The 22,397-nt window shown below is 35.2% G+C and overlaps 1 protein-coding gene across 1 annotated transcript in view; it reads right to left on the reverse strand.

Moving 5' to 3' along the window:
• The window catches only part of NETO2 (neuropilin and tolloid like 2), a 33,216-nt gene extending 15,617 nt beyond the window's left edge, over positions 1–17,599 (reverse strand). The window contains exons 1-6 of the mRNA XM_074293307.1: positions 17,168–17,599; positions 7,335–7,391; positions 5,987–6,127; positions 4,692–4,940; positions 812–856; positions 596–723 (exon numbers count right to left, since the gene is read on the reverse strand). Of these exons, the coding sequence (XP_074149408.1) occupies positions 596–723; positions 812–856; positions 4,692–4,940; positions 5,987–6,127; positions 7,335–7,391; positions 17,168–17,201 (654 nt within the window). The 5' untranslated portion in view covers positions 17,202–17,599. The remainder of the gene's footprint in view (positions 1–595; positions 724–811; positions 857–4,691; positions 4,941–5,986; positions 6,128–7,334; positions 7,392–17,167) is intronic.
• Positions 17,600–22,397: the final 4,798 nt, after the last annotated feature.

Raw genomic sequence — 22,397 nt, forward strand, 5'->3', positions numbered from 1 at the left:
TGGGATGGAAAAATTATTTTTACAAATTAAAAGAATATAGTTTATTTTGAAGGGTTTACTTTGATAAGGTATGTTGTGTTTTTTTATTTAAAGTAATTTTCGCACTGTAACATATGGTTATTGCCTAATAAGTGATTCATGATTAGCATGATGTTTATTAATTCATATCTTAAAAGTTGTGGGGTAGCTAGTTGGTGTAGTAGATATAGCCTTAACTCTGGAGTCCGGAGGAACTGAGTTCAAATATGGTCTCAGACACTAGTTGTGTGATCCTGGGCAAATCATTTAAACCCAATTTCCTCCCACCCCCCCCCAAAAAAAAAAAAAAAAAAAACTAACAAGTTGGATATTTGCAAATTTAAAATTTTCAGTTGATTTATATTAGCCCTTAACATTCAAATGTTACATTTTGGACAATTTTATGATAACAATGATAGGTTGTTATCTGTTATAATATGTGTTGAATGGACCTTAAAAAAATTGTCACATACAGTAATAGATATATTAGCCCAAATAGCTTATTCAAACAAAAGTAACAAATAATATAAATATAATTAATATATTTCACTTAACATGACTGATTTCATACAAATACCTTGGCTTTTGGAGTAGCTTTAATTGTCCATATGCAGTCAACTGCTTGTCCAGGCTTTGTTTTGTCTTCCTGTTCTACTTGACTAGAGCGTACTATTCCATCAGCTCCTGAGAGTTCAAATTGACAGTCTAGAGAGGACATGTAAATGATGTCAATGGAAAATAAGCCTCATTGTAAATGTCATAAAATGAAAAAAGTGACAACATAATACTAGACCTGGGATGGGATTTAAAATACCTCCTAGGTAAGTAAAGTCTGGATCTGCAACAGAAAAGAAGACAATTAGAGTTGGTTCAAGGCTTAGTAAGTTTAATGACATTGCTTCTTGATATATTTACATGATTCACGCTTTTCTGCATATCTTGGCTTTGTTTACATTGTTCTTTATAAAAATATGGAATACTTTTCTTTTCCTTCTTCTCAACATTAAATTGTATCTGACTTTTAAGGCCCACTGCCAAGAAGCATTTTCCAATCCCTATTCCTGCAGTTAATAATGATTTTCTTCCTTCCCCCTTAGACTTTACATAGTAGTTTGTTTGTACCTTTCTTATACATTGTTCTCGTGTTATTATACTTTTTATTATTTGTATATATGTCCCATTCTCATAAGTACATTTTATATTTCTAAGCATCCTTTACATTTATTGTAGGCTGGCACTTTGGTTATTGAATGGTACATTGTTATTTAGTATGTATTTAATATTTTTGATTATAGTATTAATTAACAGTTAATATGTAGTAGAACATGGTGTCTTATTGGCATCTCAGCAAAAGCAGCACCAAGCTTTTTTTTCTGGTGAAGTGTATGTTTGTTTTACTGTGGTAAACAGAAGTTGGCAGGATAGATTCATAGGGTATTTTGCCTTGCTGACATAGCTATGCTACAAAGACATCTAAGAGCCATTGTTCTCCATGACACAGCATATCTGTTCAATTTAATCCAACCAGTTGCTTTTGGTATATTATGGATAAAATATCCAAATGAATGATTAAGCTTTAAATAAATTATTTGAACTAGCAGATTATTTGGCTTCATGTTGACATGATTTGGTTATTTATGCATAGACCAAATATTTGTAAATGAATATTTTAACTACATTGTGAAGGCATCTAAACAAAGCTGCCAATTTAACAAATCATACTATTTGAAACCTCAATCAATTAACTTCATTTTAATAAATGAGCATGGCATGAAATAGGAATAGGGAGTAAACTTTTAACTTCCAAATAAGGAAACTCCTACCAATACAGGTGTCAGCTTCTGGGCAACTTATGATTTTAGACAGTTTCCAAAAAGCATTGAAGGTTCAAATCACTTGCCTCAGGTCACACAAATAATATGAATATGTGGATGTAACAGGAGAAAAACTCAGAACTTTCAAATCTAAGACTAGTTCTCTGTCTGCTGGACAACACTACAACTTACTTCTGAAAATATGAAAACATAAATTACTTAGAAAACAACTTGCTTTTTGTTGTGATTGCTGGGAAAACTGGAAAGAAATCTTGCAGAAAATGGGTTTAGACTAATAGTTCGCTGAATATGCCACAATAAAATCATAGTGAATATGACCAGACTATCAAATATCATATCATAAAAAATTTACTAAAGAACTAGAGAATAGTTCCTCCTGACTCTGTTGTTTTTCATATCATAAAAATAATTTTATATGGGTTAAAATTCTCACAAAATAAGTTAGATGACAAACACAACATTTCTGGAATAATAAAAAACAATTTTTTAGAATAAGAATCAGAATTATTATATCTAAGTCTGCTTAGAGAATATTTAATCTAAATCTCACTTGCAAATAAGGAAACTGAGTCCTACTGAAGTGAAATAACTTCCCCAAAGTTGGACAGGTAATTATCAGACTCTAGGTCATTAAAATAGTTTTTTGGGAGTCTGATTGGTATAGCGCTAAATAAATAGATGTTTAGGTAGTATTGTCATCTTTATTATGTTTGCTCACCTTATCCAAGAGCATTTAATATTTTTTCCAATAGGTTAGATCAGACTTAATTTGTGTGGAAAGTGTTTTGTAGTTTTGCTCATATTAATTATCAGACTCTAAAAGAAAAATAGGAGTCAAACTCAAGTCAACTGGCATCAATTGTGCCCCAGGTAGAATTTAGGTACAACTATATTTTTAAAAAGACATTATAAAATAAACAGTTCTAGAAGAAGACACATTTGACATTAGCTTGGGTTATTTTATTAAATACTTCAAAGCTAAAGGGATATCTGAATTTACATAGTAAAATAGTCATGAAGTTTATGACCCAGATTCTCCCAATAGATTTTTATTTATAAGGAATGGCTAGGATACTTTTTTGGGTAAAGAGGCAAACTTGCCAGAGAGAATTTTATTAAATAAATTATTATAATTTTAATCATTTCAGCTTGAGAGAAAATCCAAAGTTATAGAAACATATTGTACATTTGAAAACTTCCCATAAGCCATTTTCAAATTATAATTTGTAGTATGCACAAAGAAAAAAAATTCTGCAGTAAGATAAACAGAGTTCTGATGCAAGTTTGAGTTTTAATTAATTAAGCAGAAGTAGTCAATTAAAATGTGGTACATGAAATACTTACAGAAACTTCAATCCACTAAATTTACCCCATTGATCTGCAGCTCTTCCTTCTAATGCTATCTTTCTGAAATGTGGAGAAATTTTGGCTCATCCTTTGTTTTGTAAGATGTATACTAACATAGTATAATCTTCTAACATAGAAGATTATTATCTTTTCAGAGAAGTATTTAATTTAGAAATTTCTTATATATATATTTTTTCTTATGTTTTTAAAAGAGTGATTGTATCTAATCATTTCTTTATTGTCTTGTTGTAGAGGGCCACAGACAGTGGGGAAACTCTCAGTGAGGTATTTGAGTCTTCAGCCCAGAGGGAACCTGCTGACAATGTCTGGTTCAGCTCTCATCTTCCCTTGTGGGCATCTCAGCCTTCTTGAGAAATCAGGGTATTGAGACAACCTGTGTTCTACTTGAAGTAGAGATACTTGCAGTAAAGAGGCATTTACATAATAATAGCAGGGTGCTTATAGTTAACACATGCACTGGATTCTGTGATGATATAAGGGTACTAAAGTATTTAAGGCTGAGAAAACTTGAAATAAATGAACTCCATATTTGATCATCTATGTGGGTTCCTGCCTCATTACTCCTTTAAGACCAAGGACTCGGGCTGGTCCTAAGATCCTTTGGAGAGCTAATTTGGACAGTATATTTTGGCATCCCAATATGGGGCTCTAGAAAGCACACTACATTTTGCTCAAATTTTCTCACTTCTGTAAAAAAGAATTTTATGTCATAGGGCAAAAAATTAAGAGCCTGTAGAATACACCAAAAGATTAAAGTTTTGGGAAAAATATTATTATTTTAAGAGTATTTGCCTGGGAGTCAGAAAAACCAGGATTCTAATTCCAGTTTTAAGTAATTGTTGCTTCACATTTCTGTGCCTCAGTTTTCTCACCTGTAAAAAGAGCAACTGGTCAAGAAGATTGCTAAGATTTATCTCAAGTATAATATATCAATGATTTAAAATTTCTTAATATCTCAAAAATAATTCTTTAAATGATATTATAAATCCTTTGATTTCAGGGTTCTCATTTGCTTTTACATTTCTATCATGCTTAATAGAGTGCTTTTTTTATACAGTAAATGATCCATAGTTATTGTTGAATGATCAATCCTAAAGATAGTAGCCACTTTATATAATAATAATAATAAAGAATTAATGTAGTTATTTGGAATCAAGGAGATAAAGGAACTGATTGGGTGAATTTTTCTGTTTCATCTGATTATTTTGCCATTGTGAAAAGAGCCAAGGGAAGCTTTTGTAATATTTTCTGATGACAAAGAATATTAAAAAAATGTTAGCATCATAGAATCAATACTATTTTTTCTTAAAATTCTGTTTACAGAGTAACTTTCTTTAGGTTCTGCCTAATTAATTTAAAGCCCTGCATCTGTGCTAATGGATATACCTTGACTAGTAGACCTCCTTAATATTCTGTTTTTGAGTTAGCACATCTTGAAAAAAATAATCCTTTACCTGAAAGAATCCTTACCTGGAATAAAAGAGTATTTTGCTCGAAATCCCAATCCTTCTAGTTCTTCATCAGAACTAAATTTAATCCACATAAATCTGCCTGTTGATCGAATTAATGAAGGACTTTTTACACCACAGTAACGATCTATAAGTGGAGAAAAACCAAATGGTCCATCTCGAATTTCCAAGTGATCAAATCGACATTCAAATGAAGGCTCTATATAATAATGTTCATCAAAGGTCAGTTCTATTCTTTGACGTGGAGCAGCTGTAACATAGAGAATCAATTGGGATAGTTTTTAAAGAAGGAATGTAGAAACACTAAAAAAGTCTAAAAAGAAAAAAAAAATGGAAATAACTGCTGAGCCAATACTTTATAACTAAGGACATCAATATGAATGGAATAACATACTTGGAGACAATGCAAATAAATCAAATGGAATTGGTAGCAACACAGTTGCTTTTATTAATAACTTAAACTTAAATGCAGAATATAGGTCAGGCTAGATAGTTTGTATTAACCATAGCACAATTATTTGTAGAACAAAAATAACGTTCTCTTCCAGCATGTATTATTTATTATATTGGTTAAACATATGTTTTATTGGAATCAAGATTTCAAGAAGCAAATATTCAATTCATGAAATATAATGGATCAATAAAAAAGAAAATACTAACAAGAAAAATAATGCTATAATAATGAAAATTGTGACCAAAAATTTACATAGGGCCCAGTAAATTATTACAGTAATACTTAAAAGAAGTTTCTCAGAAATATTTCTCATTAATATTGATACTTGAAGACATGAAAGTTGAAACAAATAGTTTTACTAGTTTGAAGATTCTTTTAAGGAATTAAAAAAATCTAGGAACTATTTTTGTTGTTGTTTCAGTTGTGTACAACTCTTTGTGACCCCTATTTGGGGTTTTCTTAGCACAAATCTGGAATGGTTTCACCATTTTCTTCTCCATCTTATTTTACAGATTAGGAATTGAGGCAAATAAGGTTAAGTGACTTGTTAGAATTACATAGGTAACAAGAGTCTGAGGCCAAATTTGAAGTAAAGAAGAGGAGTCTTCCTGAGTCCTGGTCCAGAACTCTATCCTCTGTGTCACCTAGTTGCCTCCCTGCACCACACAGCCAACCATTGTATTTTTATGAATATCTAAAATTCAGAGGCATTTGTTACTTGTTTGATCATTTAAAAATTAATTTGATTTGAAATGATTAAAATTATATTATGTTCATAATCAATCTTTTAAATTTTAAAACCAATTTTAACATTCAAGAGGGGAAAAAACATTAAAAAATACCTTCCAAAATATAAATACACTCCTTATTTGGTGGGTATGACTCAGGATAATTTGGAGAAGCAAAGTGACCCCCATTGCTGGTTCGAACCCAAATTCCACACTGGGTAGCTGGAACATGCTTAATTCCAATATTCTGCCCATCTTGAAAAAAAAAATTACATTAAAATCTATGAATTAAAACAAATCAAACAATCCCAACAACAAATACATGCACACACACGTACATACATGCACACCTCTTCTACCATTGTACATCCAGAGATTTATGCATGTATTTGATATAATCCATGGCAAATTTGACATAATTTAGCAAGAATGAAGGAGATACAGGTTTCTGTGTTCTATTTTAGGAAAACTGAAATGTATGATAGTCACAGGAGAAAGCAAAACAAGATATTTGGAGTCTTAGCTATTGCTCTAACTTACCTGATGGTGTTCTGTCTTTAGGACGTATTAAAAATATTGATTTTTTTTTTCTCAGTCCCAATGGGAAAAAACCAAACTGCTGAGTCACCACTTTACAAATAAGAATATTATTATGATGCCTGTGAGGGGCAACTCATATATAAAAACAGTTCAATGTTCGGAAATTTAAGTTTTCTGCAGTTATTTTCTTACATATATATATATATATATATATATGCATGTATATTCCTATGCATATTTAAATAGTAAATTAAGATTAAGACTTCTTATTGGAAAGGGCATGCCCTCTGTCATGAAAATCTGGCCTAAAGTAATTCACCTGGTTTACTTTCATATACAAAAAGATTTGGACAGGTTTATAGGCCTTCAAGTATTGTGGGGTTCTTTTGTACTCATAGGAATGAGAATTGGAATGGATCTTAGAGATAGTTTAATTCAATCCCCTCATTTCACTGATGAAGAAATGAGGGCCAGAGTGGTTAAATGATTTGATCAAGGTGATACAGAGTAAATAACATATTTATTTGGAATTTTAAAAAGAGTATCCTAACTTCAAACCAGGAATCTTTTCTAGAATACCATGCTGTCTTTCTGTCTGCTCATATTGCAAAAATGGATTTCTCCTCCTGCTTTATTTAAGCATGAATTTTACTCAATTTTGCCCATAATTCCCATTGTAAATCAGAAGTCAATAGTAATAGCAGACTACTGAATTAACCAGGGAAAGAATAGTTATTGACAATTTACTTTGCTTAACTGCAGTTGAACTCGGTTAACTGAAGCATATTTGTTGACAGAATGCCTTAGGTCACTAGAACAACCCAGAGGGATTATGGAAATAGCATTCAGTAGCTAGACTACTTTCTGTGAACCCATCCTACTATCTTGTATAGGTTATAAACTGTCTCTATAAATACCATACCTTGGGTCTTCTGGGCCACAGCAATGCCTTCTACTACAAGTACTGTTATTAACAACACTAGTAAAAGAACAGAAAACACATATTAAAATGAAACCATAGTTAAATAATATTAACTTATATATAATAGATTATATTCCCAAGGAAAAATTGATGGCAAAACACGGAGTAATAAAAAACATTCTTAATTATATGCCTTTAAACTCAAGATTTTAAAAAAAAATCCTACTTTGGTTTCTTAATGTTGGAAAAATCACTAAAATCTGATTTGTACTTACATATGTAAATGAACTATATGAATTTATAGTGATTATTCCTTAGCTATGGATGGAAAAAGCACAAGTTTTAAATCTTTAAAACAAAGACTGCTACTAACTGAAACTCTTGAATCTAAGTACTATATTTTAAACAGGTTTTAATCTGAATGTACTAGATTTAAACTTATTTTTTTATCTTTGGATTACAATACTGTCTTTCCATGTACAGTGGGTAACTCATGAATGTATGTCAATGAAAGTTCAATTGGATTCTCTGACATCCAAGCTTCTACATGATAAAAACAGAAAGGGGGCAGCAGCCTCAAAGAAATCAATTAAAGAAATTTCACACTGTGCAGAATCCTATAATACAAAATAATATATATTTAAAAAATGAAACCTAACAAAAATTTCGTTATAGTACAAGTGAAAATTTTAGAGGTCAAAAAGATGCTATATAACCTTGAGATGATTTTTGTTATGTGTCCTATCTTTATTTTCTATTTATCAGTATTGATGCTACTTTTTATGATAATTTCTCCCTGAATGGAAAATTCCTGTAACCTAACATTCATATATTCATGTGAGTTTTGATATTATTTATCAATTAATTATCATCCATCCAATGAGGTTTCAAAAATCAAATGTATATGTATAGATTTGGGGAGATTTGACTTATTACTAGTGTACAAAAAGATCTGGAGGTTTTGATGGCTTATAGGTTCAAAACCTAATGCTAAATATTTTTTGATTTGCATTAAAATAAATATCTAGTGCTCCTATTTATTATTTAGTCAGATTCCATCCAAAATACTATTCAGCTTTAGACATTATACTATAAACATACTTAAAATGAACTTAAGGAGCTGAGGATATTTAGCTTTGAGGGAAGATTTAGGGAGATATGGTATGGAGATATATCTTAAAACAGTCTGAAGGTGCCATTGGATAAAGGATTAGATATATCTGATGTAGCTTCAAGGGCTTAACTAAGATCAGTGGAGAGTTATTACAAGGAGGTAGGTTTTAATTTAATGTAAGGTGGCCTAATGGTTAAAGTTGTTAATGAAATGAATTTCCTCAAGAAGAAAGTTCTCTGCCACTGAATCTGTTTAAGAAGAGGCTGAACATTAAAGAAAAGGTCCAAGTGCTAGGGAACCGTAATGGGGATTCCTGAAAGGACTAAAGATTGGAATATATTCTCTCTAAGGTCCATTCCAATAAGAAACACTAAGTATATACTTTTGTGGAAAGATACTGTTAAGTTTGAAGGATAATGTTTAAGAAAGAATCTCTGACTTTATTAAGAAAATTGTGATCTAGTTGTTACAATATTTTCAATTCTTAAGTCTTTGTATTTTTGGTTTTTTTTTTTAAGTAAATTTATTTTAAATACACATTGTTTTATGAATCATGTTGGGAGATAAAAATCAGAGCAAAAGGGAAAAACATGGGAGAAGTTAAAAAAAAAAACAGAAAAAATAAGTGAACATAGCATGTGCTGATTTACATTCAGTCTCCTTAATTCTTTTTTTGGATGCAGACTTTGTATTTTTGTTGACCTACTCCAGCTCATTTCTCAGTTGTTGGGTTTTGTTTTGTTTTGTTTTGTTTTGTTTTGTTTTTTACTTTCTCCTTTCTTTTTATTCTTTTTTTTTTTTTGGTAGAAGGGTTGGAGTGGGTGTGTGTGTAATGATCAGTACTAATGTTGAAGATATAATATGCCACAAAGGAATTAATCTTTCAGTGAACTTCCCAAATACCTAAATTGCATTTGAGTTAGAGGGATTGACCCTTGGAATAGAGATATCACTATATTTCTTAGGACAAATTTATTCACAGTGAAAATATGATAATAATTACAGAATTCTGGTGATTCTTTAAATAGCATTTTCTTTCTATCTATCTATCTATCTATCTATCTCTCTCTCTCTCTCTCTCTCTCTCTCTCTCTATCTATCTATCTCTCTCTCTATATATCAATATGAAATCAATGCATTATGCTACAAGAAATTGCTGCAGAGGCACCACCTTTAAGACAAGTAAAATATTTAGCAGTTGCATTCTTTTCATCTTAGCTAATGAATGACACTGGCAAATGAGCATGTTTATGAATAAACAATTTTCTTATGCACAACACATGGCAAATATATAAGTATGAGGAAGAAAGAATAAAGCAATCAATCACTAAAGTGAAACTAGGAGATCACCAGTAAAATTGACAGAAAAATGAACTAAAGAAAATTAATTCAGTAATTATAGACAACGCCTATAAAAAATCTGGCTGCACACAAATTTGGTTTACTAGTGATATCAATCATATTATTCACAAGTGGGGCAAAATGTTTTAACTAAAGCTTCAAAGATATAAAATGATCATTTTATTTTATGCAAGATTTCTAGAATTGCACACAAATTAGTTTTCTGAAACTGTGCCATTTGAAACAAGATACTATAAAAATACAGAAAGGAGGGACTCTGTAGTACACCTAGAAACATCTGCTTCTTTTTCTCCTAGTGGTAAAGCAATGACTATTAATCATCCTAGTAATATGTCATAACAAACATATGAGTTTGGCTGAGAATTTAATAGATTCTTTGTAATGAACTGAGTTATAATCAGGTTGAATTATTAAAACAAATGCCATGAATGTCCAACATCATAGAATACTGATGAATAATTAGGTTAGGATATATCTCCCTGCTGCAATTTAACATTATGACAAGATAATAGCACTTAAGTTGTTTATAATACTAGTACTGAACAAATATAATTTGAATGTAATTAATTAGTACACATGGCACTTCTGTATTTTTTTCTGCCCTCTGTCTCATCAAAACTTCTATTGCTCTTCCCTTCTGACTTAATGGTTCATAATTTTTCTTCATGTTTCTTTCACATTCAATTAATTGCCAAGTTTTTTTTAGTTCTGTTGACATAACATTTTTCACATTTTCCTTTTCTTTCTGTTCATTCTGCCAAACTACCTTATTTCATGCCAATATTAGTACTTTTGCTTGTACTACTGTAATAGTCTTCTAAATGACCTCATTGTCTTTTACTAAATGTGGGGATGATTGAGTGCTGAGTGTTCTTTTGAGTGTATGTGACAAGGAAGATAGTTCTTCCTTGGGATACTTTAATAACATCAGGACATTGTTCTAGTACTGGAAAGGTATGACCACGGAAGCTTAGAGGTGAGGGAATCTGGTAAATGCTGATTGGAGAGTATTATTGAGTTGCTGAAACTTTCTAGCTATATGCTTGCTAGAAAGTTTTAGATTTTCATTTAAAGTCTTGGTTTGAGAGAGACCAATAAGGATAACAGGTAACTTCGACCCAACTGCCTTTCCTATACAGAGTAGCTACCAGTAAAGGCTGCCAAAACAGCTTTTGTCTCAAATTGAACTGTTTGGGTTTCTAAGTTCCTTTTACTTTAGTTCTAGAAGATACCATTGAGGGTGGAGGGGGGAGGATGTGGACATAAAGTGATTTAAAGCTGAGTTCATGGGAGTGAGTGGCACTTGCTGTCTCTTCCCCTCTCCAAACCCTTTCATACAGATGCTAAAATAATCTTCCTCAGCACAGGTCTAATTATGACACTTATCTGCTCAAAAACCTTTAGTTATTCTCTATTACTTTTAGGATAAAATAAAGATTCTTAACTTGGCATTTAAAATCTTCCAAAATTTGGCTTCATTCTAGTTTTATTGCACATAACTTCCCTTCACCCACTCTTATGTATCCTTCATATACTCACATTATGGCTTATTGGGCTACTAGTTCTTTCCTAAACTTGATATATCTTTCCCCATATTCTGAGCATCTGAATAGTTTTGCTCATGCCTGAACTGTATACAATCCTCTTCTTTGACTTTCAGAATGTGTCTCATGGTAATTTGGTTGCCATCTCCTTAGGGAAGCCTTCACTGATCATTTCAGACAAGGATGTTTCCTCCTTTCTTGAACTTCCTGGATCTCTACCTTATTCTCTGTAGTTATCCCCATTATCAGTGAAATATAGGCTCTGGAGGATATAGATTGTGCCATTTAAAAAAAATCATTGTATCCCTGATACCTAACATAATACCTTATCTTTCTGCAAATATTTAGATATGTGTTGACTGAAATGAATTCTCAAATCCAGATATCACCTGAGGCAATCCATGCTTTGAAAGAGCAAGCAAAACATCAAGTCATCACCATGACATAATGGACAAAGAAAGGGACTTGGAATCTGTAAAACATCTCATCTCTGCTATCTCTATCACTTTGGGTTAGCCATAAAACTTCTCTTGCCTTCAATTTGCTCATTTAAAAAATTAGAATAATGCTTTTCATAACAATTTCAAGAATTGTTGAAACTCAAATGGGATGATGTGTGTAAAGTGCTTTGCAAATTTCAAAGCACTATATCGGTTTCAATTGTTATTATATTGAGATTGAAGATCAAGTCTAGATCATGTTTCTCAAACTTTGTAACTTAAGAGGTAAAATGCAGGTCTATTCCAGTTATTCGGCTGAAAGGGAAGAACTCAGTTTTAAACAACCATCTCAGTGAAAAGCAATGTTTTTAGCCATTTTGATTCTGGAATTCAGGTGAAGGATAACGATATTCTTAGTTATGGCTCATTTCTTTCTTATAAAGAAGGATGTTAGGGTGTGAACTTATATTATGCTACTGTAGGTATTAGGTATACTTCCAACTCATCCCATCAAAATGACCAAAATTAGCTTTTAACCCTACCTTCTTCTTGTCTTTATTTTGGCTTTCCAGTTAAAGGTTCTTCTTTCCAATTTTACTAAATGAAAAAAGTAAAATTTATTTTCTTCAGGTAAAACTCCAAATCTTAGTCTTTAAGTCCCTATCAACTTCAATCTACCTCCTTTAGTCAATTGCCTTTATTTTTCACAACATTCATGCTATCTTAAAACAGTCAATATCTATTGACTATCTACCACACAAAATTAAACCACTAGGAGCCATACTGAAGGCATACTTCTTTTTTATTTTGAGGACAAAGAAGAGAGCTACGAAAAAAGCAATTGAGATCTCACTCAATAATTGCCTAGTCACAAACTGGGGTCAATCCCACTTTCTGTGAGATGATTCTATAGTTGTTGTTTTTTAAGCTGTACTTAAGCTAGAAAATAATGAAGGATCTTCAATAAAAGACAGAAGAAATTCCATTTATAGCCCAGTCTCTATTTTTAAGTACTAGGAGTTGCAGATATTCAGTCATTGTAACAATTTTTTTTTTAAATAACAGGAGATATCGGGCCCCCAAAATGTTTTAATATGTACCTAATAACAAGAGGGTGTTTAACCTCAACAACATCCAGTCTTTTTTATGGTAGTTAAACATTTACTTATCAGGAAGTATTCCAGGCTTCAGTGTACTTTGTAAATCCCTGGATCCTAGCATATGCTTGTTAATTACACTGCCAATCACTTCTTCCAGAAAAAAAAAAAAAAAGTAGCTTGTAGATGTAGTGCCTTCTCTTCTGAAAAATATGACAGCCTCCTTGTCAAACCCAAACCACTGTAGGAAATTAAAAGTGCTCCTGAGAAGACAGTTGTGCATGTCTTCCTACCATAATTATTGCAGATTCCTCCTCAGACACAGTCAAGAGTGGACTACCTTCTTATAATTGTGATACCAAGTCATATTTACCTTTCTTCTAGTCCAACCTCCAGATTTATATTTTCTGTTACATCACCGAAATTATATGTAAATGAATTTGTTAGTTATTTTGAATGGGACGAAAAGTTCTTTTCTGTTCTTGTTACTTATAGCACAACAATGTTAATAGGTTACCTTTCAACCAAGGCAATTAAGATTGTATGCACCAGGGTCTAGTACAGTGCTTTACAAATTGCAAACACTTAGTAATTGAAGTTGTACCCTTACTATTTTATTTTAGGTATTGCTCTTATATAGGTGACTTATTCTTCCAAGTCCTTGTGACTGGTTTGTTTGTTTGTTTGTTTGTTTTTAAATAAACTTTAAGCATGTAGAATAAAAGTTTATTGCTTTATCACATTCCAAGGTAGGTGGGTTTTTAACAAAATAGTGCCAATGAAAAGTTGTTTTTCCTTTGTAATATCCTTATTACAAATGCAACTAAAAATCTTATAAATTGAAATCTAAGATTAGGGTTACTTGCTATATTTGGTGGAAATCTACTAGAGTAAACATGCATTGCCTTTGTGTTTCTATTCCTATTTTTATTTGCATGCAAATCTGATATTTAATTTGGACTTAGAAATTAGAAATCAAGTGAAAAGTTTTATGTCACCAGGAACAAAAGAAAGATACTTAATAATTCACTTCGCATAATAAATTTTCATAAAGTCTAATAAAATCTTCATTAAATCTGACCCTCAGTCCTACAATCTAAATAAACAGTGGCTCATTAAACTGCTAACATTTGCTCTCTACTTAAACTTTTAACTATCTATTATTATAGATGATTTTTAAGGAGAGATAGCCAATGAATCATTGAAGTTTTAGTTAATATTTATGATCACACAAATTTTCAATAACAACTTTTAGAAATATTATATTTCAATGTAGAAGCAATCTACTTTAAAGAATACTTATTTACAACTAGGACACCAAATGATATTACAGTAAGAAAATAACAGAGATAAGCTAGATAAGATAGATTTTTTTCCATATAGAATATATGCATGTATATATATTATACACACATATATGTGTACACAAATATATCTTTCCATTAATCTATATACATACATATATGTGTACCCATACACACATATAGAATATGACATGTCTAAAAATGAGCATATCAAATTGACTGCCATCCTATCAAATTCCATTTTATCCTATCCCATTCTTAATCTTCCAGGCCAATGATTTAACTCCTTATCAAATGTTTTATTGTTAATGTAAATCAATAACAATTATTAATCTTGCTTTAAGCTTTCAATGACTTGTCCCATGCTACCTTAAGACTACTATAGTGATTCTTAATTACTTTGAGATATTAAAGGTACTGTCAAAATTAATCTATTCCTAATCCCAAATTCTACTTTAAAAATATAAATGAAATTATAACATCTTGTTATGTATAGTTTAAGTTAAGAAATTAGGCATATTTTTAGTACTACAGAATCAAATTAAAAATGAATATTATAGTTTATTATAGCTAGAACACAAGAAGAAATAGTTTAAAATATAAGAAGTGGAAAGGAACATATAGTTTGCATGCTCTCAGAACTCTTAAAATCTGATCACGGAAGATAAGTAAATATTCACTATCCAAAAAGTCTTGTTTGTTAATTTATTGCAAATTACTTATGTAAGAAAAAATTAAGTAGAATTATTTAAAGTTGTTGAAGAGATTTCAAATGTTAATTTAGGAAACATTTAGATAGTCAAATTATTAACTATTTAAATTAAAACATGGAATTTGCTAATAATTCAACATCAATTTGCTAATTCAAAAGTCATTATTAATTGAAAATTTATCACATTTTCATTAGAAACTAACTTTTGTCTTAAAGTGACCTGACTTAGGAAAAAAAAAATCTCCCTAATTTGGCACAAGCTTCTGATGGAAACAGATACTGATGAAAGCATAGGTATAAAGCTCAAATTTTCCATGAAATGTAAAAAAAATTATAACAGTGTAAGACAAAATCCACCTTTTTACTTAAAGTAGGGGGAGGAGCCCTTTGTTTCCTTGTGCTGTTTTCCTTTGAGAAATAAAAAGAATTTCATAAGCAACTTTGAGGTATAACCTTAATTATTAAAACAACAACAACACATGACACAAACTCTTCATCTCTTAGAAAATATGAAATAACTGTTTTATCTGAATGGACTACTTTTGGCAAGGAGCCTCATCAGAAATGAGGACGACAACCAAACAGCAACAGCTTTGTATTTTAAGATCTCACTCAAAATATAAGGAGGCATATCACTTCGTCAAACTGAGATGGCATCTATGGAAAAGTCCAAAGCAAAGACTGAAAGAAGCCATACTCCTCAGAGACTTGTACATCATTAGAAAACGGGTCAGCATTGGCTGAGCTCCACTTCAGGAAAGCCTGCAGTGGTGTCGCAGCCTCCCAACTCTCCTCCTCTATCACTATTACTACCACCACCATCAAGGAGTAATATTGCGATTAGAGACATGAAAAAGAAGGACAAAAAAACAAACAAACAAACAAACAAAAAATACATAAAATAGTACTTTAGTACTTTAAAGTACAACCAGCTTCTCCAGTGTTATACTTTAAGCCACAAGTGACAATATGACTTTGGTTTTAAGTCAGTCTTTGAAAACGTTATTGTCTGTCAGTTGTGCATGGCTTTCATCAACATATGACACTCAGATTAGAAAAGGAGAAGACAGGAAATTAAGAGCTCTACAGGTTTGTCTTTACATATTTTGCTTCTGGCTGGAAGTAAAACACATGAGCACTTTACGCACAAATATAAGAAGGTGAGAATACTATGAATTTAGCACATCAATGCCACATTCTAGACCTCAACCACGAAGCTTACTTTTTTAAAAAATGACTTATCTATGTAGTACTGTGATAATGTTTTTCTTGAAAATAAATTGCCTAGAATTGTGTTTATTAGTTTGCTCTGGTTAAGAAGTGACCATAAATACAGCTTTGGTTCTATTTACCTATACATATTGCACTTGATTTTATAACAAATCAAGTACAGAATTATTTGATAGGATTAAACAAAGAAAAGTGATCTATAAGGCACATTAAAAAATCAGGATAAATGGAAGATTACTGAGATTACTAAGATTACTAAAACACGTATTCCTTGTATTTTTTATATTCAAAGAAGAAATCGTGAAAATCAAATATATTGAAGAGTTTCAAAAACCCACTTCTTAAGGGTAAATCATGAAATGACATGTCCACTCAATAATCTAGTTTTCCTCAAAATAACTGAATTAAAAATGATCGCTTTAAAATTACACTGGGACACTTTGGTACAAGTAGTTTTAAAGAGGCAAACGTTATTTAGGTTTGTGGAGGTGCCGCTGTAGCAGCTTAAGTGCATTTCACCCAGGGTAGCTTCAACGACATCGCTCTGGACAACGTTTCTGGCTGCACTGAGTGACAAAGGCGGCTTGCAGCAGCGGCAGCGGCGATGGCGGTAGCGGTGGCAGGGAGGGAGGAGAGCGAGGGGGAGCTTAGTCGAAAGTCTCGGTCCGCTGAGTCGGCCACCGCCGTCCCTCCCTTAGACAAACGACCCAGGACAAGGAGAGAGGCGGCGGCATCCAGTGCTCCCCGAGCCGGGGCAAGGGCGCGCTGAGGGGACGCGGAGATGGGCGCAGAGCTCAGCCGCTCCAGGGTCACGGAAAAGAGCCTGGATTCGGGGGTCTGGGAAAGGGCGGCGAGGACTCGGGGTCCGGGCAGGGACTGGGGCTGCCAGGAAGGGTGCAGGCAGGGGAAGCGGCGGTTCCTGTTCTGGGACGGGTCCAGCAGACCCTGGACAGCTCCGGTGGCTGGCGGCTGGGACCCCTGCCCGCAGAGGGCGCCGTTTCCCGCCCGGGTGAGGTGGGCGGGCTCTTACCTTTGAGAACCGGACAGAGCTTCTCCAGGGCCATATTCCCAGCCGTGCTCCAGCGCTGGGTCTCGCGCTAAAAAGGGTAAGAGGGAGGGCGTCGGGAGGAAGGCGCCTCACGGCCCGGTCCGGCAGCAGCCCCACGCTTTCTCCATCAGCCGGACGGAGCCGTCCCCCAGTCCTCAGGTTCGCGGACCAGCCATGCCTGGGCTCCCAGGCAAGCGCGGAGGCTGCGGGAGCCCTCCGACGGGAGTCACCTCCGGCTTCGCGGCGTTCAGTCCCATCGACCAGAGAAGGCGATTCCTAGAGTTCGGAGCGGCTACCAAGGGTTTGTCAGGGGGAGCTGAGAGTTCCCGTGGGCTCAGGGAGCGTCGGTTCTATGCAGGTCCGACTCCGGTATTAGGTTTCTCTGGAGCTTCTCCCCAGTCACAGCCGCTCGGGCTGGAACGAAGTGGCGGTCACCCCGAGCCCAGGCTCTTTTAAGAGGTGAGCGCGAGCGCCGCGTGCCGGCTGAGCCCACTCTGCGCATGTGTCCTTCCTCCGCTCTACTCTCCCCCCACTCCTCACCCCCTCCTCCGCCACTTCTTGTCTCCTCTTTTAACTCCCCCTCCCACCCACTGCCTTCGGAGCCCGCGCGCTCCTCGCCCTACAAATAAAGCCTTTTCTCGGCTCGCGCCTAGACAGCCGTTAGCTTATTATGTTCCCTCCCTCCTGCCCCCCCACTTCTCTCCACCCCCGCCTATCCCACAGAGTTGCGTGTGTGCGTGCCTGTGTGTGTGTGTGTGTGTGTGTGTGTGTGTGCGCGCGCGCGCGCGCGCCTGTGTGCCACACACGTTAGATGAGAAAGAGTAGCAGGGAGGTGGCAGTCGTCTTCTCTCATGCTTCTCCGAGCCTCGTGGCTGACCGTTAGGACCAGGAGGTGGCGGTGGGGGAGGGGATGATCTCCCGTCACGCGCCCTCCTCTTGCTCTGGGCCTCGAAGGGTTAAGGGCAGCTGCAAAGTCGCTGCTTCGGCAGTCGCGGCCCCGGGAGCTGTCCCCAGAGGCAGCTTTCCCGCGGGCTCCGAGCTCTCCTCTTCTCACGCCCCGGGTCGGGCAGCTCCTTCTAGAGGGACAGAGGCAGATCTGGGCTCGGACGGGGGCACTCAGAGGATTCTCGGGGGACCAAAGTCAAGCCCGCATCCTCCAACTCCTCCCGCCCCATCTTCTGTCTTTCCCCTCGCGGAGAAGCGGCTGCCAGTCTCGCATCCCGAGAAAAGAGCTGATTGGGGGCGAGCTGGCCCGGGGCTGCGTGCTCTGCCTCCTTCCCTGGCGTGGCCCGTTTGTCTGACCTCTGAGCCGGGCGCCCCTCGCCGCCTTGGCGGCTTCGAGCGCATTTCTGGGGGCTCCCGTTGGCCGAGCAGGACAAGGGACTTGGGTGTCTGTGTCTTAATCTAGCAAAACTTTCCTGATTCACCTCTAGTTTCATGAAAGTCCCCCAATGGCCAAGAATTCCCCGAGAGAGGAAGCAAAAGTGAGCAAACCCTGGAGCGTAGGTTATACACCAACCCAAGATCTCAATTTCCTTCCCGTAAGGCAGATTCTGGCTCCTGGGTCTTGTTGGTTCAGCCTCAGACAATACATTATATTAGAAGGATCTCTCAGAATTGGAACGTAGAATGTAAAGTTGAAATGGACCTTAAAGATCATTGCATCCCTGGTGCAACCCCTATGTTTTATTGAGGCTGAGAGGTTCAAGGTCACAAGAAAATCGGAGTTGAGAAGAACCTGGATCCTCCGACTCAAGTCCACTCTTACACCATCCACTTATTTTTCACTGTTAGCATAGGGATAGCACTGAACACTGATAGTTTCCAAATATGTACAACAGCTATTCAGTATTTATTAGTTATGTTCTTACAAACAAGCTTTTAAATTTTTTTTTAAATAAGGCATAAATAGCAAAGAGTTTCCAAGAGTGACAGACAAATTATATTCAGTTCACCTGAGAGGTTTTTCAGATAATTACAGATGACAGATATGTTAGAACATCAATGAGTCGGCTCCCTTCTGGAAGATTGCATGTTAAGTATTTATTGCTGCTGGTTGCTGTTGAATATAAAGAAAAAAAGGATAAGATTTCAGTTCACAGGGAAGCTTTGGGTCACTGAGGCACATACCAAGTAATTAGTGACTAATCAAGCATTATTCGAGACCATTTCTTATTAGACAATAGAATCAGGACCAAAGATCTAGAGAAGAAGGTGATCTTAGAAGTAATGTCCAAAGCTTTACTTTTACAAATGAGGAAATTGAAGCCCAATCAGTGTTTAGTCAATGCCCAAAGTCAAACATAGTAAAGTATGTATTTGGGTGTAGATTAACTTTTACAGATTAAATAAATTTAAAAGATAATCTTTAAAAGATTAAATAACTTAAAAGATAAATGTAAAAGTAAAAGAGAGAGCATCTGTGTAGGAGCCAAAAGCAGCACAATATGAAGACCAACCTGACCGGAATAAATGCAGTGGATTGGGATTCCAACAGGTTAATGTAAACTGAGATTACATTGCTGGCACAAGGATAGAATTGTGCAGACACTGAGGGTATGAAATGCCAAATATAGGGAATAGTAAATAGAACAGATTGCCTGGAATATATAGGCTACATGAAGGGGAGTGATGCTGAAAAAACTAGAAAGGTTAGGATGATATTACAACATAAAGAAGTTTAAATACTAAGCTTGAGGAATTTGTAATTGGGGAGCCAATGAATATTCTTGAGCTGGGCACCTACACTTTCAAATATAGTGTGCTGCAGGAAGATAATATTTTATCTGTCGTGGAGAATGGACTAGAAATGATTAGAAAAAATGAGCCTAGGAAAAATGAGCCTAGAAAAACTAGGCAGTTGTGTAGGTAAGAAGGTAATTAGGGGGTTGATGGCCATGTGAGAGAAGAGAAGGGAATGAATACAAGTTGTGTGATGCGAGTAGACTCAAGACTTGATAATTGATTTAGGAGTGAGGAAGCAGAGTTGATTACTGGAAGAAGGACGCTAGTATTCTCAATATAGTACTTCAATATAGATATTTGATGAGTTAAGGATAACAAGAGCAAAATACCTATATCAAAGAAAACCAGGAAAAGGTATCAACACTAAAACATAGGGAACAGATAATACTCAGGAGGAGGGTAGAAGTTTTATAAAAACCTATAAAAACTTATAAAACCTCACACTGCAGAGATTAAGAAAGGTGAATAAAAAGATATGTAAAATCAATAAATATAATGTTTGGGAGGCTCTGAAGGAAAGTGCGGGGAAAAGAGAGATATTCAGATTACCAAACTGAAGGTCTAAAGAGCCATTGTGTTATCTCATTGTTGTATGCCTCTAAAACCTGGACAGTATGCCAATACCAGTGCCATGGCAAGAAACTGGATCACTTCCATTTGAATCGTCTTAGAAAGATTCTGAAAATCACTTGACAGGGTAAAACAGCAGATGCTGAAGTCTTTTTTGGAACTAAACTGCTAAACATTCCAACTCTACAGCAAAGAGCACAACTTCATTAGACTGGCTACATTGCTTGAATATCAAATGTATACTTGCCAAAAAGATTATTTTATGGAGAACTTACATATGGGAAGTGCTCACAAGGTGGTCAGAAAAAGAGATATAAGGACATTCTCAAGGTCTCTTACTTATCATATAATATATATATATATATCATATATCATATTATATGATATGGAAGACACTGGCACAGGACCGCCCAGCATGGTGTGCCCTCATCAGAGAAGGTGTTATGATCTGTAAGCAGACTAGAATTTCAGAAGAAATGCAAAATGCACAAAGTTAGAGAATCTACCCCAAATGTTCATAGGGACTATTTGTATCTGATGTGTGGCAGAACATTCTGAGCTCATATTGGTCTGACCAGCCACAGTCATAAACACTAACTTGTCTCTAACATAGTAATGTTATTTTGGTCCTTTTCAAGAACAAAGGACAACCATCAACTAAACAACTACACTCTAGACACTGAACAGATTGAACTTTCCATCACCAGTGTTCTGTATCCATAATCTGAACCTGAAATTTCTCTCTGACCATGACCTTCTAAACCTTCCATTTCTCTCTTTGCCTTCTAAATACATTCTTGATCCCTACTATGACTGTTCCACCACTTCCTGTTCAAAATAAGTCCACTAACTTGCTCTCTTTTCCTTTTTTAGTGAACTTGACTCTATAGTTATCCAATTCATGCTCTCTCTCTCTCTCTCTCTCTCTCTCTCTCTCTCTCTCTCTCTCTCTCTCTCTCTCTCTCTCTCTCTGTATGTATATATACTCTCTGTTTGGTACTTGTTCTATCATTATGCATGTTCTCCCAAACCTCAACCAACCCTGGTTTACCCCACCATCTACCATTTCCACTCCTAACTGAATGCTTCTGAACATTATTTGAGAAAGTTATGCAACCATGCCAACTGGGCCCACTATAAATTGATTTTTATCTAATGTCAACTGAGTCCCTGGTGTTGCACAGAAAACCTTTTCTTTTTTCCTAATTAACCATATCTTGCTTCCTACACAGTGGGAATTAAAAAAAAATCTTCTCTCAAATGGTTCCATAACAGGTACTAATGTTTTATCAGTAGGAATAACATTAACATGAAACATATGTTTCAACACTACACACAATTGACATAGGGTCATTGCATTTAACTTGCATCTGAAATTTACTATGTGCTATTTCTCCCTGTGAATGTAAATTTCTTGAGAGCAGGAAATGTTTTTTTTTTTTAAACTGCATCACCAGTACTAAATATACATTTAATAAATACATTTCAATCACTCATTTCCAAATTTTCCTAAACCATACAATTCCTTTTTCAACTAACAGAGAACATAATCTATTTTTTTCAAGGAAATGAACCCATCAAGCATAAATTTCTTCTCCTTCTAGACTTTATAACCCTCTTCAATATCACTGTTTTTTACTCTCTTGTAGTCTGTGATGAAGAGGTGTCTTTGTTTTCCAAGACCAACCTATCTACTTTGAACTCAACTCCATCCTCTATTGTCCTCCACCAGATTTTCTCCTGGCACCAATTAGCTCTCCCTAATCTTTCCTCTCTTTAATTTTTTTCTCATGCTACTAGCTTCTTCCCTAAAATACACAAAAACCTTTGCTTGAATTCATGGAGAACTTTCCAGGTTTTTTTTTTCTAAGAGCATTCTGCTCATTTCCCATAGAAC

Source organism: Sminthopsis crassicaudata, chromosome 2, assembly GCF_048593235.1.
Source record: "Sminthopsis crassicaudata isolate SCR6 chromosome 2, ASM4859323v1, whole genome shotgun sequence".
Classification (NCBI taxonomy): domain Eukaryota; kingdom Metazoa; phylum Chordata; class Mammalia; order Dasyuromorphia; family Dasyuridae; genus Sminthopsis; species Sminthopsis crassicaudata.